An 18,390-nucleotide genomic window follows, 5' to 3' on the forward strand; every position below is an offset into this window, starting at 1 on the left:
GTGGTCAGTTCAGATTCGATAATGGACTTAACCTGTAGAGGTCACATGGGTTTATGACTTAACCTGTAGAGGTCACATGGGTTTATGACTTAACCTGTAGGGGTCACATGGGTTTATGACTTAACCTGTAGAGGTCACATGGGTTTATTACTTAACTTGTAGGGGTCACATGGGTTTATGACAGCCTTATCTCTTTTCCCATAAAGTGGACCCGAGCTCAGCAGTTGATAGCACTTGCTGCTTTTGCAGAGGACTTGGGTTTGGTTCCGGGGTTTAAAACCACTTATGACTCCAGTTTCAGAGGATCCAGCGCCATCTTCTGGTACCTGCAGGCACCTGCTCATGCATACATAGTGCACATTTGTACACTTGGGCACATATATACTTACACATACAGTAAGTAAGTCTTTTGTAAATGTACCAGAATTTACAAGGTGTATTTACTTAGTCTTGATGCTTACCTTTCCTTAGAGGCTGCTAGTCATAAACCAGAATGCAAGAAATGGCATCTTAAAATCATAGACGAGTTTCTGTGTGTCTGCTCTGTAAAGGGGGTTTTGAATTCATGTCTGGGCTTCCTTGGCCTTCCTTTTGTCTTTGCTGAGTGTGTAGTTACCTGCAGATTCTTCTTCAAGGTTCAACACACATTCTAAATGCACCTACCTTTTCCTGGACCATCCTGGCTGACTCAGAAGCAGATCTCTAGTTAGAGTTGTTATCTCTCTGTCCCACATTGCTCTCAGATTTTGAAAATCTGCGGACATTAGACGGTTTGTATTCTTTTAGATTTTTCAAGTTTGAGAGAATGCAGCCAGTGTACACTCTGGTTTCCTCCTCACTTATAAAACACGAAGAGTGATGTCTTCATGAACAGTAACAAGATTGATGGGGAAGGGAGAGGATGTGTGGTCTGTGTGCATTTTATAGTCTCTTGTTTTATTAGATCCATCTCATTTTACTTAGCTTTGACTTTTCACTACCTAACTTTGATAAAATGATAAAGACATGTTATTTTATATAAAAATCTATCGAAGAGTGACTTGTAATTTGCAAACAAGAAATATGTAATTTGCAAATAAGAAGAATATGTAATTTTTCTTCTCTACTACAGACCATATTGCAAGTTCTGGAGCAGCTCAAGGTTTTGTTGTTGTTGTTGTTTTTCATAAGCACTCAAAATAAGACTTCAAGAAGGTACGAATCCAAAGCCACAGTGGAAAAGACAAAAAAACCAAACCAAACCAAACCAACAACAATAAAACACTCTCAGAATTTGCTGCAGTCACCTTATTTAATTCCTGACCACCAACATTTAGTCTGGCCATGGTCTCCATTCTGTCTGTGGACCTTTGGGGCATTTGTATCCAGGAGACTGGAGCTGAGGCCTGCCACACTGGCCGAAGTGGGCCAGTTCCCTTGTCTGTGTGTTTTAGGGCTAACTTACCAACGGGCAGGAGGAAGGAGGAAACAGCAGAAGGAACGGAACCTTGGAATTTTAGAGAGGAAGTGAAGAAGGAGGAGGGAGGGAATGAATGTATGAGTTAAATGGTATTTTATATCATTTTAACCATTAAAAACAAAACAAACTGAATTACACACGGCTTTTCCCAACCAGCTTTGAGATACTTGCATTAACTTAGGAATCCTTCTTGAGCACCTGAGTTTACATGCTGACACCCCTATCCCAGCTTAGTGTGATCCTGTAGCAACCTTACTGCCTTGTGATAGATAGCCTACTGATTCCTGTGACTCTGGGATGGATCATGCCACAGAACATGCCCTGTCTCTAAGGAGTAGCAATGCCATTTAGGGAGGAGGCTTTGTGGTGTGTGTGTGTGTGTTGGAAGATGAGCAAACAAGACATTATGAATAGAAGAAAAGATGAACTCCTGAGGAGCATGATGGTCATGACAATTGAAATATTCTGTTTAGTTCAAGGTCAGTGTTGGATTCTACCTTGCAAAAAGGATTAGTATTTGTCACAAAGCAATCTTAGTTCACGCTAGCTTTCCTTTATGACTCAGGCCTTGACCATACTTAAAAGAGCTTTCTTGTTTAATTAAGTGAATTCTCAAAATAAAGCTTTCAAAGCCTTAAATCTGATAGGAAAACATACCCAGGAAATTGGGGGAGACTAGGAATTAAGAAAATTATTTCCCCCCATAAAAGCAAAGCCTTAAACAAATAGAAGAATTGAACACAGTCTCCTGAGCACATGGGCAGTGTGACCCTTGTCCAAAGTTCCAGCGACAGTAGCGACATCCGGGTGCCAGTGTGAAGAACTTTTCAGGCAGAAAATGAAGTGTAGCAGAGGTCTAGTTTTAGCTTGATTGAGTTCTAAATCTTGAAGACCAACAAAGGAGCATTGCCCTTTGAATGGCACTGTGTTTTTGTTTTTGTTTTGAAACAGTGAGCACCCTTCACATCCACAGCCTGTAAGTAAAGCAGCCCCAAATGGTAGCCATGAAACTTAGCACACATGACTGCTACTGCCCAGCCTTATTAGTCGGTGACCAAAGGCAAGAGTCAGCGCGGGCAGATCTGAAGCGGGCCTCATCGGCACCAAACAGCCCATCTTTGCATTTTTCCATCCGTGGTCATCTCTGCTCGCTGTGCCTTCACTAGAGACCCACACGGCCGAGGGAGCAGAGCGTGGTTGCCGTCCTCCCACAGGACTGGCTTTGCCATCTCCGCACTAGCCACTGCTTGCTTCTGCTTGGCTCACAGCCGCAGTTCAGACAGCTGCCAAGTCAGTAATCCTTGGTAAAGTCCTCGCGCTCATTTCCAGGCATGGGAAGGCACTGGCTTCAATATTTACCAAGATATTTCCTAAACACTGGAGTGTTTATAGCTTTATATACATTTAATTAAATCATAATTACTTATGTGTTTATATTAAATTCAAGAGCAAATCCTGGAGCAAAATTTTAAGAAATAGCACCATCTATGGACAAGTTAGTGGCAACTCTGAAATTCCCACCTTCGCTTTCCATGAGTCTTGGATTGCCATTCCTCTTGCTTGAAGGGCTTGTGGTTTTTGGTTTTTGATTTTTTTCTTTCTTTCTTCTCTTTTTCGGTTGTTGTTTTTTAAATTCTTTATTCCAAAGCATTCCCAGGTATTTGAGATATTGGGACTGTCTGCACCCCAGACCAAACATTGGAGTTAGATGGTTTTTAGAAATGTCCATGAATGTTTCAAGGTCAGTGATGAAGACAAACTCTTCCTCTCAATGGCTGTTCCTTTTCCTTTAAAAGGTGCCAGGCATCTGTCTTTTCTCCATATTTTCTGATTCCATCTATAATCATATTACATAGATCCTGTTAGCTTTCCTCCCATCTACTGAAGAAAATTTTAACTCTAGTATTTTTTTTTCTTCAACTAGGGTGTAGTTACCACTGTGGTTAACTCTTCCATTGGCATAGAGTTTGGGTAACTACTTTACTTTTTTCAAAGGAATACCTAGGATATAATAAAGCTCCTTCTGCCAAAACAAAACAAAAACAAAACAACTCATAGTCTAAAGCATGGCTCTTGCCTTTGAGTCTACCATGCAAGCATGAGACGATACCCTGGGCCCATTCAGAATCAGTAGATTGAGCTGGTTCACAGAATTCCTATCACCAATCAGCACCCTGGGTAGGGGTGGATCTGGGTCCTCTAAGAGATACTTATTTAGTGATTATTCAGTTAGGGATTTTAAAAACAAAGCCATTTTAAAGCACAGATGCTTAGATTTTTATCTAAGATTGAATATTCATGTGTGACGCTTCATTTTTTAACCTCGGACTTGAAGAAACATTTCTACTGGTATTTAGGAAAATGACAGTGACATGAGCTTTAAAAATACCCAAGGGCCAGCGAGCTGGTTCAGCAAGTAAAGGCTTCTGCCACCAAGCCTGTGGACTCGAGTTAGAACGTTGGGTACCACACGATAGAAGGTGAGGACGACAGGCTCCCTCAAGTTATCCTCTGACCTCCATATGTGCATCCATACACGTGCACATTAAATAAATTAATTAAATGTAATAACAGTGAAGATCAACACACGGATGAAGACATGGTCACCCCTCACTGTAAGTCCAAACGTATCGTCAACTTAAAATTACTTAGCAAACTCCTTCCCCGTACTCAGGGTCGCAGCTCGGCAGCAGTCCATGCAGCGTCTCTGCTGCTTACCTGCATGCTGCGGCCGTCACAGCGCACCTCCAGGGTTTCATACTGCATGTCGTAGCCCGGAAAAGGAGCTGCCTTCGAGCTCTGAGGCACAGTTCCCACTGACTGGGAACTGGTCCACGTAATCACAGGGTTCAGAGCGCTGTGTGGAGGGAGTGTTGTGAGTCGGGCGAAGTCTGCACACCTGCTCCTCTGGAGACGCTTTCGTCCCAGAGTCGTGACAGTTTCTTTCAGACGGATTTTCGTGTCTTAATGAGCTGTGTGGGAGTCTGATCCTTGGTATGATAACACTCAGTTGATAAGTTCTGTACATCTTCTATGTTTTGTCTTAGCCTGTTTTAGGAAGTTTCTTTTCTTTTTTTTTTTTTGGTCATGAGTAAGACATAAGTAAATGGAGCACACATTTAGTGTCTGCTGAAGTAAAATGAAGGGATGGTGCAGGGTTTCCCCTTAAGAGCTGCATCCATTTAGTCAGCTACAGGTCAGACAGGTCCACACAAGTTCACAGATCACTTATCTTTCTAGAAGCTGAGAAGTACACCAAGATGTCCCTTGTCTGCTGATGGGAAGGGAGGAAAAAGCATTTTGGATGATCACTTCCCCAAGGGTTTTTAAGATGTGTTGTTAGTTTTTTTTAAAATTGAAAGATAAGGAGGCTGGTGAGATGGCTTAGCAGGTAAAGGCACTTGATGTGCACGCCTGTGACCTGAGTTCGATCCCCGGAACCCACACATAGCTGGAAGGAGAGGATGTACTCCATGAAGCGATCCTCTGGCTTCTATATGTATACTATCCCTGTCCCCTATTCCCACAATTGAACACACACACACACACACACACACACACACACACCACACACACACACACACACACACACACACACACACAATCATAGAAATAATACAACTTAAAAATTGTAAAGATGGGATATTGCACAGTGCCTGGAGAGGTCTTCTATACTGCAGCTTTTTTATATATAATACTTGTATTCTTTGTGAATTTCATACATGTATACAATGTATTTTGATCAAGCTTAATTGCCCTTCCCTAGATCAGATTTCCCCACCATAGCTACATGGGTGTGAGGCCACTCACTGAAGCGAGGCCAGCGATTCTCCTTCCGTTAGCATCCCGCAGTGGTCAGTAGCTCACAGCTGGCGGTGAGGGCTCATGGGCCCGGCCCCCCTCCCTGCTGGAATATGGACTGGGTTGACCGTGTGGAGGGGAGGGTTCCTCCACAAGAGGAACTGCTGTGAGTTCCTGCGTCTGTCAGTCCCATCTCATCCAGAAGACAGTTTGTCCCAGTCCTTCCCAGCCCCTGCCTCTTGGGATTGTTATCTTTTTATTTCAAAATTATCTCTTCTTTGTAGTCATTGACCACACTTCTAAAACAAAAAATTGAAATTGCTATTCCCAGGGCATCGAGAGTACCTTTCACTGTCCCTTCCGGGCTGAAGATGCTGGCTCATGACTCTTTTGTTTCTCCTTTCTTGTTTTGTAGAGTAAGGACGGCAAAAGTCCCCTGCACATGACGGCTGTCCATGGAAGGTTCACACGGTCACAGACCCTCATCCAGAATGGTAAGGGCTTTGGTGGGGCTTAACGGTGTTCTCAGATTACATTGGCTTTAACAGCTACATGAACATTGTGATGCTGTGTGTGTTTCCTCCAGGAGTGGGGAGAATGTAAAACCATGTTGTAGTCAATTCCCAGACAGGTGAAAAACAGGTGTGCCTGGCTGTTGGGAGAGATGACCAGGTTTAAAATACTGTAGCTTTTCACTTTTAATGAAGCCAAGCCTCCATAGCTTGCATTTTCTAACCGCTGGTCTAAGTTATTTTTAGATTGCTGAACCCAATAACGTTCCCCAAGTTTGGGCTCATTAAACCACATGGACAAAGGTAGGAAGAAGTCAGGTGACTCAGGGTTAAGCAGGTAAGAGTGTGTGTTGAAAGCAGAGACCTGATGGAGAGCTGGGAGAGCCAGGGAACACAGTCGTTTTCCAGACGCTCAACAACAGGGGACTTGGACATCACTGGACTGTCTCGGAGGCCAAAGTCCCTGAAGACTCACTGCATGTCACAGCTCATGGTAGCCCTGGGGTCAGGGTTGGCACCTGTGAGCGGGTTAACTTTGACAGCACAACTTAGATGATCTTAGCAAGCCTTAGAGACAATCAGAAAGCAAGAATAACAAAAAACAAGTTTGGACCAGGCATTCAGCTGACACTCCTGGTCAATTTGGTAACGCCTAAACTACGTTTAGTAGACTCAAATCTTCCAATTCTCAAAATTCTAATGTGAGTGACTTTTCTTGGATCTCTTTATTTTGTAGCTGTAAGAATTTTGGGTTAGTGGCATTGAGTTATAACTTAGGTACTCAAGTCATAAAAACCAAATATATATTTCTATGTATATTATATATATTTTTGTATATTGTATCTCTCTCTCTCTCTCTCTCTCTCTCTCTCTCTCTCTTTCATATATATATATATGAAACCAGCCACTCATGATGCTTAGGAAGCAGAAACAGCAGTGCAGGTCATAAACTGACATTTATAACCAAGCCAGTGGAGCTGTGTGAGAAGACACCTGAGCAAGCTTCCTTGCGTCAAGAAAGGCAATGTGGAAATTCACTGCCGAATACCCATTATTCCTGCAGCATGAGCTGTAGACATTCATAAATAAAGGCCTCTCCCTTTGAGGTCTTTTCTTAGCCTATTGTATTTCTCACAGGCTTTTCAGAAAGTATCTACCCCCCTCAAGACAAATAAGGCTTAAATTAAGAATATATTGTAGCATACTCTTTTGGTGTGTGTATTGTGTGTTGTATGTTATGTGTGTGGTGTACATATTAGAACAATATGTGTGAGTGTCTGAGCAAGCTCATGCAGAGGCCAGAGCAGGATGCTTGGTGTCTTCCCCCTGGCTCGATCTTATTGCTTTGAGACTGGGTCTCTCACTGAGCAGCTTGGGGTTGTAGCTAAGCTGGTCAGCAAGCTCTCAGGTCTGCCCATCTCTCCTTCCTAGTGGCGGGGTTATGTGCACAAACGGCCATGCCCAGTTCTTTATGTGGGTGCTGGGGATTTGAACTCATGTCTTGTGCTTACAGAGCAAGGGCTCCTACTCACTGAGCCATCTCCTCAGCCCCTTGAATATTTTTATGTGAGTTTAATCAGTGGATTTTAGCTATATGGAACAAAAAGTTTTGTCTCTTATTCAAGTAATCTCCAGTGGTGGAGACAAGGCCGGAGAGTTAGAAATCATTGTGTGTATGAATGTTTTACCTGTGTGTGCATATGTGTATCATGCATGTGCCTGTTGCCTGCAAAGACCAGAGGGTGTCAGATTCCCTGGAATTGGAGTGACAGGTGATTGTGAGCAGACATGTGGATGCTGGGAATTGAACTCGGTCCTCTGCAAGAGCAGTAAGTGTTCTTCACTGCCCTTATGAGCTGCTTTTTTTTTTCCTTTACCAGTCTATCCCTCTGCCGGACCACACTCTGCATCTCCGCTAACTCAATTGTGGCTCGGCTCCCTCTCCCATAGTAGTGTGCTTATAGCACTCCTAGGAGCTGTTGGCTGCCTTGACTTCTCCATCAGTCAAACTTTGAGTTTGCTGCACTTCGAAGTGAGGAAAAGAGCTGCGACTCTTAGTTTCTAGGACCCTTTGTTATAGCCTATCCCATCACTGACTGGCTGGTACCTAGTTTATGGGTGGGCCAGGATCCTCAGGCCTGAGCTGATGAGATACAGTGGCTGTAACACACAGGTTAGTACATGTAATGATCAAGCTAACTTTGGCTGAATGTTCATGCTGTGCCAGGCTCTTGGCTAGACACCTCCTTATAATTCCTTCTCACCATCCCAGGAGGAACTTGATCAAGTTCACTTCAAAGATGAAGAGAGTGAGGCAGAGCCGTGGTCACGTGCTGGGCTTTCTGAGCAGTATGTGGAGGAACAGGGTTTGGAACACAGTCTAGCATTAGTGAGTAGCCTCCCAACCACCATCTGTACATACATCTCCCTAGAAGAACAGTGGTGTTCACAAGTTTTCTTTTCAACTTGAGTTCAGTTGGGTCTAAGAGGTACCTAGATTGGGACAGAGCTGTCCCCGTGGATGGACAACTTGATGCTTGCTTTCTGCTTTCATTCCATGCATGAGAACTGTCAGTTCTTTCCTTTGACCTTTGTTCTTAGGGAGCAGAGGACCTTCTTTTCTCTCTTCCTGTTTATTTTCTTGCATTCGGAAAAACTCCTGCTCTGGCCCAGCCCCTGCTTCCCCGTGGCCTGATGTCAGTCTCCAGAGCTTGTCCCAACTTCCCCGTGGCCTGATGTCAGTCTCCAGAGCTTGTCCCAACTTCCCCATGGCTTGATGTCAGTCTCCAGAGCTTTCACAGCTCACACAAGCTGCTCTGTGTCCTGGAGCTGGAAGGCACTATCCCAAGGGGACACAGTTGACCACGCACTGGGGACGTCTTTTGTATTTTTGTTTGTTCTGTTAGAACACTTAGATGTTTGGCCTCTGTAGAGCATTTCTCTGATTCTCTTCTCCAGCCAGGCTTACTTCATCTACACAAAAAACCTGGTTCCCTCCAGCATCATTTGGGAAGGCAATCACTAAAACAAGCAATTCAGAAAACCCACAACCTTTTCTTTTTCAGTTAAAAAACAATGAACTTGGACTCAAATCGCATTGTTTGTTGTTGCAAAGTGACATCAAGGGAGGGATGGGGCCTAGAAGACGACACTGTGTGGCATCAGAGGCATCCGATCCAGCGATTGGCATGAGGCAGCTGCCTCCGAACCTGTCCAGCAAATTACAAAGTTAAAAAATGATATTGCCTTAGACTCTCCTGCTACAAGCTCTCTTTATTTTTAAAGCTTCTAAAGGCACTGGCTTACGATGGCTCAGTGTGATTTTTGACCTTTTGGCTCACAGTCCTTCTGAAGCAACTGAGGATGACCATTCTTGTTTGTGCAGTGAAAAGCTAATTTCAGATGAAGGCTGATCATCCCTCTGAACGTGCCACGCACGCCTTTAATGTGGCGAATGCTTATTTTACTCACTGACCATTAATGATCAGTTGGCCGCATCTAACCTGCAACCTTCGGATGAATGGTAAAGATCTTTAATGTATGCTCTGAGCAAGGCTTAAATATTTTCAGGTGGAAATGGAAATGTCTGTAGAGTGCTGATAAAATAAAAACTCCCTCATCCAGAGGATTTACTCTAATAGAAACATATTTTCAGATACAAATGCAAAGTCTCTCTTATTTTCTATTGTTATGACGTTCCCCTAAAATGTATTTTAAATGACAGCAAAAGCATATACATATGGTAATTATTCTTATGTGGCTTTAAACAGACATAAAATGACAGCATCCACGGGAAACCTTTTAGACGCAGAATAAGGCGGTTTTCTAGCCTTGTTGATAGTTTCACCCTCTTCTTTCTCTCCTCAATTTTTGGCATATTTGAGGATGGTAATTCTAGGCCCTGGCATGTCTTCAGAAACCTTTGGTGGCTCTCAGCTGGGAAGGATGTGTGGCTATGTGTGGTGTCCAGAACAAAGGCTTCTCTGAAGTCTATGGGTCTCCTTCCCCATTTCCCTAGCTCAGTTCCGTGGTTGACCTTCCAGGTAGACCACAGCTCAGGTCCTTAGACAGATATATATGCCCTGGACTATGCTGGGGTAGCTATGGAGGCTGAGTGGCTGCCAAAATTACAATTAGGTCATAAAAATGAATTAATCTAAGTAGAAACTCCTAAAATCAAGTCCTAGTAAGATATCTCTCTACTCCCTAGATGATCACAATAATTAACTTTATCATCTTTATGATTATGAAATAACTATACACTCACTGCAAACTGAAGTGAAATCATTGAAGGACCTACCTAATCAGAACTTCCGTTGGCAATTTGGTCAACATTTTGGAATTTTCTACTTATTTATATGTAGAAAGATACCCAGTTATTACTTTGACAAGAATGATCATAGTGTATTTGTTTGAATAACTCATTCTAAAAATGAGCGCCATCCCAGAGCGGCACAGGTTTGGGTAAAGATCAGGGTTTGGATTCAGGCCGCCATCGATATTTCTCCTCCGTGGTCAAAGGCAACAGGGTTGTCAGCTGCGCATGCGCAGACTTGCTGGCAGCGGATTGAATCTTAGTGACGATCTAGACACAAAAGCCTGTTAGACAGAGGGAAGCACCTCAGATCTGTCTGTGATGAGCGCAGTTTGTGACGCTTTTGCCTCTTTCATAAGGACCACATACTTTTGATAATTATTTTATTTTATCATTATCAACTGACATATTTTAACAGTATACTTGTCAAGTAAAAAATACTCCTTCCCCTGACCCCCCCCCAAAAAAAAAACCCCAAAAAACAAAAACCAAAAAGCCCTGTGATGATACATTGATTAGGATGAGCAAAAGTAGGATTCATTGGCTCATTGAAGGGATGTGCAGATACTGGGGGATTTGATAATAGTTTTTTCCACAAGACAAAACACAGGATCCTGGCCTGGAAGTTCAAGCTCTTCCCAGATCCAGGAAGACTCTGAGGTAGTGCTTGAGAACCAGGATGTAAACTGGCACAGATTTTCTTAAAAGTTGCTTTCCTGCTGCTTGTTCAGAGCCTTAAAAAGATGCAGCCTTTTAGTCCAGGAGTTCTGCTTCTAACCGTGCTGCTGGAGGGAAGTGGTCTGCAGTGTGAGGAGTCTTCATGAAGGTGTTTATTCTCCTGTTTTTCTTAGTGGCCAACATCTGGGAAGAGCCTCTAATGTCTATAACTGAGGGCTTGTTAGGTAAATGCTCCAAATTACAGACATTATGTAACCATTTACAGTTATACTAGTGAAAAAATAACACATGGAAGTATTTGTAGTGTAGCATTAAGGGAGAAAGCAAGATACAAATATTTCTAGATTATATGAGCTCAGCCATGGAAAATTCTACATATAATCCACACATGTACACGTAGGCAAATACACAGATGCATACACATGTGTATACACAAATACAAATGCACACAGATACGCTCAGATACACACATGAGTATGCACACACAAATGCACACATGCACACACAAAAATGGAAGGAAATGTTCCAGAATACTAATACTGCCTTGGATAGTCAGTCCATTATGAATGATGTCTCTGTTTTTGTATTTTATTCAATCATCTTCATCAGCAATACTATGTTTAGAACAAGTACATCTCCATAGATTGGTTAAAGCCATCCATTCATATATTGACATTTCTGATTTGGTAAATACAGGCATCCATGTAGTTTAGGTGTGTGTGCTAGATATTATAATATTAGTATAGCTTGTCACAATGTGAATATATTAACAAATCAAAATAATTCATAAGAAAACAAGGCCAAAGGTGACAGGACTTTGTGGACTGATGGGCTTTGGTTTTGGTTTTCCAGTACTGGGGAGTAAGGGTGACTATTTGGTAAAGCATAATCATTTATTGAGGTCTGTTCTACCTGTTATCTACCAGCATGGGCCGATAGCTCAGTAATGGACAGATTTCCACAATGACGCAGAGATTATTTCTGAATAGAATAACCAAAAGCTACAACCTCAGAATGACTTCATTTTGCTCTAATACACTGGGTATTTAAATGTTTTAGTGTTGTTAAAGAGCTTATTTATGTAAACACAGCATCATTGTGATTTGTTTTCATTGTTGTTAAAGAGCACATTTGTTTGTGTAAACACAGCATCCATTGTGATTTGTCCTTCCATGCTGCTGACTTTATTCTTTAATTTTTCTATGCCTTTCTTCTGGCCTTCAATTTTTCTTTTTCTTTTCCTTTTTTTTGAAATGAGGTCTTGCAATGTAGCTCAGGCTAGCCTCAGACTATCACTGTGTAGCCCAGGATAGCCTTGAATGCACCATCCTTCTGCCGCAGCCTCCTGAGTCCTGGGATTACAGCGTAAGCCACCAAGTCCATTAGGCTTTACTGTTTAAAGTGAGATCTGAGTCAGATGCAGTTCAGTGGGTGTGAGTGTTTCCTCAAGGTCACACAACTGTCACTGCCGTGTGACCACAGAACGTCCTTCTCATCCCTAAATGAACCTCATTCCCATCAGCATTCACTCTCGTTCCCCCTCCCCAGACCCTGGCAACCGTTAACCTACTTCGTCCTTATGAATCGTTTGACCCTCTTCCTCAGGCTCACTCTTTTCTGGCCTTTGGGGGAACATTTATTTAGTCAGACAACTTGCATCACAGCCACTAAGATAAACTCCATATGGGCCAACCTAACCTAACCTAACCCATTTTTCCAGTGTAGTAAACAATGGGTTAATTTCTTTGTTACCAGAATGTGCAGAAAGCTTTTCTACTTGCAACCCAGCTACAATAAAGAAAAAGGTTTGTTTATTATGTTCTTAACTGAATGAAAACACCATAAATAAAGACAAAGGAAGACTAGAAGGAAAATATTTGTAGCATATATTATTGATAAAGACGCAACCTCCCAAAGTCTGAAGAGCTTTTGAAAATCAGAGAATAAAAGACCACACGCAGACCCCCAAATTTAGAACAATAGGCAAAAGTCCTGAAGAATGCTTCCTTAGGATTAGATAAGCAAACATCCCTCCATAGAGGAGATGGTGCTCAGCTTTTTTCATAATAGGATAAATGCAAATGAAAACCCACTGGGATGCTGGTTCTCAGCCATCAGATGACAGAGTCTCCAAAGCTGGGTGAGACTGTGGAGAAGAGGCGCGTGTTCACAGCACTGGTCAGCATGAGTTACACAGCACCATGAAAACACACCCTCACTTGCTTTTAAACTAGAAAGAGCCCTTCTGGGAATTACTCTGAACCTGCAAATAGCAAATAGAAAAAGTGTGCATGTGCACATGAGATTCTTCACTGCAGTGTTTCTGGAGATAGCAAAATGTTATTTACAACCTAATCCATAGGATATGAGTCCGCTAAGCCAGCTCATCCACCTCAGGAGGAACAACACAGCTGTGTACTATTAAAGCTGGCCTCAAAAAGTGACCGCTCAACTTTCCTCAAGAACCTAAAACCTCACAACCGTATTCTGGCTCTAACTGGACAATACAATCAACGTCCATAAAATATGATTTTTTAGAGTTACAGTCAGCGAAGATTCTGTCAGAGAAAAGCAGGAAGCATGTGCTTAAAGCTAACGAAAATGGTTTCTGGTAGGAAGTCTGTAAGGATGAAATAGGGGGAATGGAAAGGTGTGTGTGTGTGTGTGTGTGTGTGTGTGTGTGTGTGTGTGTGTGTACATGTGGAGGCAATAGGTCACCCTCAGGTGAGTCATTCCTCAGGAGCCATCCACCTTGTTCTTTTGGGGCGGGGTCTCTCACTGGGACCTGGGGCTTGCTAACTGGGCTCTGTGACTGACTAGTGAGTCCCAGGGCTCTTCCTGTCTCTGTCTCACGGCTGCTGCGATTGCAAGTGTGTGCCACTGTGTCCAGCTTTTAACTCAGGTTCCGGGAACCAATTTAGATCTTCATGCTTGCATGGCAACCACTGTGCCAACAGAGATATCTCCTAAGCATGCGGCTTTTAAGAATATAACTTTGAGTTGTGAAGTATTAATATTTTACATATGAATAAAACACATTCAATTGAACCTAGTTAAAAATTTAAAACAATCAAATGTATAGCAAAGCAAGTGTACGAGTGCCCAGCAGTTAGGCAGCTTTTGCTAAAGCGTTCCCTGTATGAGGGGAATCCTTGTGGAAAAGTTTTGTTGGAAATGGCATATTAAATTGAGGATTCGCACAGCCTTAAAGGGTCACGACACAAAAATGCTTGCCAACTATAAAGGGTAAAGCTTCCTTTGCCGTAGGATGTGTTGGCAGGTGCCATCTTGAGAACGCAAATGTCTTTGTTATGGCGGTAAAATACATATGACAGAGAAGCCCCAGTGTAGCTATTTTTAAAGAACCGATAATTCAGCACCGTTAAGTGCTCACATCCTTCTGCGGCCACCGTCAACAGCATCTTTCTGTGCTGGAGCCCTACGCCTGCTACACACAATGCAGCAGCAGACCAATGCAGCCTGCGTGTGTGCTGGGTCAGTGCCATGGGAAGTCCCCACCTGCTCAGGACTGTCCTTGCCAACATGTTTAGTGTGACTCTCAAGAGCAAACCGTCAGGCAGGCCTCGATGCTGGACATCCTGTATCACCTGGGATGGTTTCCAAAGATATTAATGGCATGCAGGGGTTTAAATAAATAAAATCCAGAAGGAGTCATGAAGGAGATGCTGTCAGAGTCTTTGGGTTCCAGACTTAAACAGGTAAACAGCTGTAAACACATCTGGAAGGCAGTTGAAGATAGTATATTACACAAAATTATACCAGTGTTCATTTTCTTCAGTAAGACAAGGGGATGCACTTGTGGGTGGGAATATTTTGACCTTAAGGGAAACATATAGACACATGAAATGCTCCACTATCGATTTTTAAATGATTCTTCATCTAACTAAATAAACCCATTATGTTTATACATACACTCAGAAAGGGAAACATGAAATAAAAAGTTGGGGGAGAAACAATGCAAAATACACGAGACAAAATGAAAATGTTCTGTGAAAGGATGACAGATAACTAATGTGATATTTTTAGTAAATACAGGCAGGCACTTTCAGCTTTTGATCCATACTTCTTCTCATTTTACTTGTCCATATTTTTTTTTTTTTTCGGTTTTTCGAGACAGGGTTTCTCTGTGTAGCTTTGCGCCTTTCCTGGAACTCGCTTTGGAGACCAGGCTGGCCTCGAACTCACAGAGATCCGCCTGGCTCTGCCTCCCGAGTGCTGGGATTAAAGGCGTGCGCCACCACCGCCCAGCTACTCGTCCATATTTTAAGCTAGGTCAACATACTACACAAATCTTTCCCTGAATGCTCTGTCCCATTTGGTTTGAGTGAAGTCATTTCCATAAATCTCCAGAATTGTATTTTATGGAAGTTGATTGTATTGTCCAGTTAGAGCCAGAATATGGTTGCAAGGTTTTAGGTTCTTGAGAAAATGCAGATTTTTTTTTTTCAAAAGCATTTCTAATAGACTTCCATTTCAGCAGAGATGGCACCGCTGTGGCTTCAGACAGCGACTCATCCCCGTCACAGTCATTTTCACACTGTAGAGCGGAGATGCCCACTGAAGTAGAAAGGAAATCGGGTATTTGGTGTTCTCAGGTGGCTGGCAGGATTCGGTACCCAGATCAACCTGCAGCTTTGCATGATCACGCTGTGTCACCCTCTCTTTCAGGAGGCGAAATCGACTGTGTGGATAAGGACGGCAACACTCCCCTCCACGTGGCCGCAAGATACGGTCACGAGCTTCTGATTAACACCTTAATAACCAGCGGAGCCGACGCAGCCAAGTAGGTTACCGGGAAAGGGCAGTGGACTAGCGGCCACGTGTGGGGATGCTGCCGAGGGAGGCTGCGTGCGTGTGTGCGTGTGTGCGTGCGTGCGTGCGTGCGTGCGTGGTGCATGCATGATGCGTGTGTGCGGTAGAGGCCTCCCGTTTATCCGGGCTAAGGTGGATGGGGCCATTAGCTAAGCGCAGATGACATCTGAAATCAAGTAAGGGACTTTAAAGGCAGAGCCCAGGAGGAACCAGTTTGTTCCAGTCGCATCACGACTCGGCCTGCTCTGTCGGTTTTAGCTGAGAAAACCTTGACTTCGTTTTCAGCTCCGCTTTCTAGGGCCTCGTGGCTTGTTTGAGCATCCTCCATTAAACAGGAAACGTGACTAGGCAGCTTCAAATTTATTCAGAGTTTTTGCTCGGTTTTAAGACTAGAGTTACGGGCTACAATGGAGTTTGTCTGCCACATGGGGAAGTATGAGGGTCTGACTTCATTTTGCACTTAATTCCACAAAAATAGGGAAAGCATTTCTCTGGGTACGGGGGTGGGGGCGGGACTGAGTTCTCAGAGGGCTTCATGAGCAGTTACTTGCCTGGCATCTTCAAGGAGATAATTTTGTTGATCTCAAGTTCCACTTAGGATAAAGAGCCATTAAAGACAGCAAATCAGAGTTCTAAAGGGGAACAGGACTTCAGTGGCAAAATGCCTGGTGTCGGTGTTGTCAAAGTTGATAGGGAAGAGAAAACTCCAAGGTGGGGGTGGAGGGTCTTGAAAAGGCTTCAAGCTGAAGATGAGCCTTAAGCAGACCTGGGGGTGGGAGTCGGAGGGGGTGGGGTTGGGGGAGGGGGAGGGGGAGGGTCTCTGGGCAGAGCAGAAGATGACAGCGGCCCACAGCAGGAGGAGAACAGCGGGGAGGCATACTCCTGCGGTTTTCGGGGCTCTCCTTCTTTCTGCCTGCTTCATTTTGGGACTGTGTGATTCTGAGCCTGTTGCTTAATCCCTCTGTGCTTTGAAAACTAGAAACAATACTGGTACCTATCTATAAGTTCGTTAGGAAGATTAAATGACTTAATTACTAGGAAAGCTCTCTGGTAAGGTCTGAATGAGTGCAAGCTATTTAAATACACCAGAAAGGCTTATTAAATGATAATCTTTATGAAAAGCTCTCTGAACAGTGCCCAGCACATAGACGCTATCAATAAATGTTAACTATTATTTTATTGCCTAATAGTATGTAATAGAGACAAATTAGAGTGCCTTAAACACTTAAATGGAGAGGTTAGCCTGGATCATAGAGGCTGTGGGTGCCATAACTGAATTTTTAGGAGGGAAAGTATATTCATCAAATGTGTGTAATATAATTGAAAATCTTGCTGGAGAATAAACCAAAATTAAGATGGTTCAGGGTATCCATGGTGGGTCCATGTTCTCTATCAAAGTCAACACAGGCCAGGTGTTTTGAAGTACATTTTAAGCAACACATAGCTTTTTTTTTGGGGGGGGGGGTTCGAGACAGGGTTTCTCTGTGTAGCTTTGGTGCCTGTCCTGGAACTCACTTGGTAGTCCATGCTGGCCTCGAACTCACAGAGATCCACCTGGCTCTGCCTCTCGAGTGCTGGGATTAAAGGCATGCGCCACCACCACCCAGCCGCAACACATAGCTTTGAGGCTACAATGATTTACCTTCTTTAATTGTTGGGTTGAACTAGACTCCGCTGACCTCCTGGGGTGCTGGCCCGAGGGTGGAGGTCACTCAGGAGTGAATGGCTGCAGTCTCCTGTGTTACTGTGGACTTTCACAGCCGACTTCAGAAGACCTGGCGTTCCAGTAGAAGATCAAATGGATAGACGTTTGGACGGAGTTGGGAACTGAAAGAAAGACAGAAGCATGAAGAAGGGGTCCCCACTACAAGGACACAAACATGGACATTTTAAAAGGAAGCCTTGGGGCTGGGTGGCCTGACGTGAGGAGGAGGAGTCGGGAGAAACGAGGTGGAAAGGAGGAAGAAGGGATCTAGAAAGATCTCTTAAGTCCTGCCAAGGAATTGGATTCTATTTAGAGGCATTCGGAAGCTGTTAAGCAATTATAAATGGGTGTGGGATGTGTCTAGCAGTCCCATTTGTGTGTAAGAGAGATCCTCTGATAGCCACCCAGACAGACTGGAGGCCATCCAGACGGCAAACCCTTGGCAGCCTCTTCCAAGTATCCCGGGAAGAAAAGATGATGTCGTAGGCTGAGGATGAGGCTGAGGACCTGCACAGGAGGGGGATGCTGGCAAACGGTGTTAGCTGATCATGTTCTCCGTTCAGCCTCCGTCACAGCAGAATTACAGTTACCATGGTTACACAGATACCTGACTGTGATCCTCTATTGTTGCCTATGGTTGAGTGCCTATTTGCTGTCAACCACTGTGCCAGGTTCTGGGGTTATACAGGTCCCCGCTCTCAAGAAATATATGATCTATGTGGGGCCAGATTAAATAAACAATGACCATCCTAATGCCAAGTATGTCCCCAGAGCCAGTGACACTGCCATTGGGATATAAGAACACACATCAGGGATGTGGAGTCCTGTCTTACAAGGCCAGGCCTGGCTTGGGGAAGAAGCTGGAGTCAACCGAGCCTGAGACGAGCATCTGTTCATCAGGTCATGGTGGAGAGAGAGCTTCAGATCCTCCGTGCAGACTTACTTCCATTATATAACTTGAATAATACGCATTAGCCAAACTGCAAACTTCTTGGGCTTTTGAAATTACCCTATCAGCGAATGTTTTTAAAAACTGTGAAACATAGTAACTGTAAAACACATAGTCAATAACATTCATGGACACCGC

At 43.6% G+C, this 18,390-nt stretch overlaps 1 protein-coding gene across 2 annotated transcripts in view; it reads left to right on the forward strand.

Moving 5' to 3' along the window:
* Positions 1-18,390, forward strand: part of Ankrd44 (ankyrin repeat domain 44) — a 276,558-nt gene that overhangs the window by 168,206 nt on the left and 89,962 nt on the right. For both annotated transcript variants that reach the window (XM_015993765.3, XM_006974874.4), the window contains exons 9-10: positions 5,676-5,754; positions 15,455-15,569. In XM_015993765.3, the coding sequence (XP_015849251.3) occupies positions 5,676-5,754; positions 15,455-15,569 (194 nt within the window). The remainder of the gene's footprint in view (positions 1-5,675; positions 5,755-15,454; positions 15,570-18,390) is intronic.

The sequence above is a fragment of the Peromyscus maniculatus genome, chromosome 13 (assembly GCF_049852395.1).
Source record: "Peromyscus maniculatus bairdii isolate BWxNUB_F1_BW_parent chromosome 13, HU_Pman_BW_mat_3.1, whole genome shotgun sequence".
Lineage (NCBI taxonomy): Eukaryota > Metazoa > Chordata > Mammalia > Rodentia > Cricetidae > Peromyscus > Peromyscus maniculatus.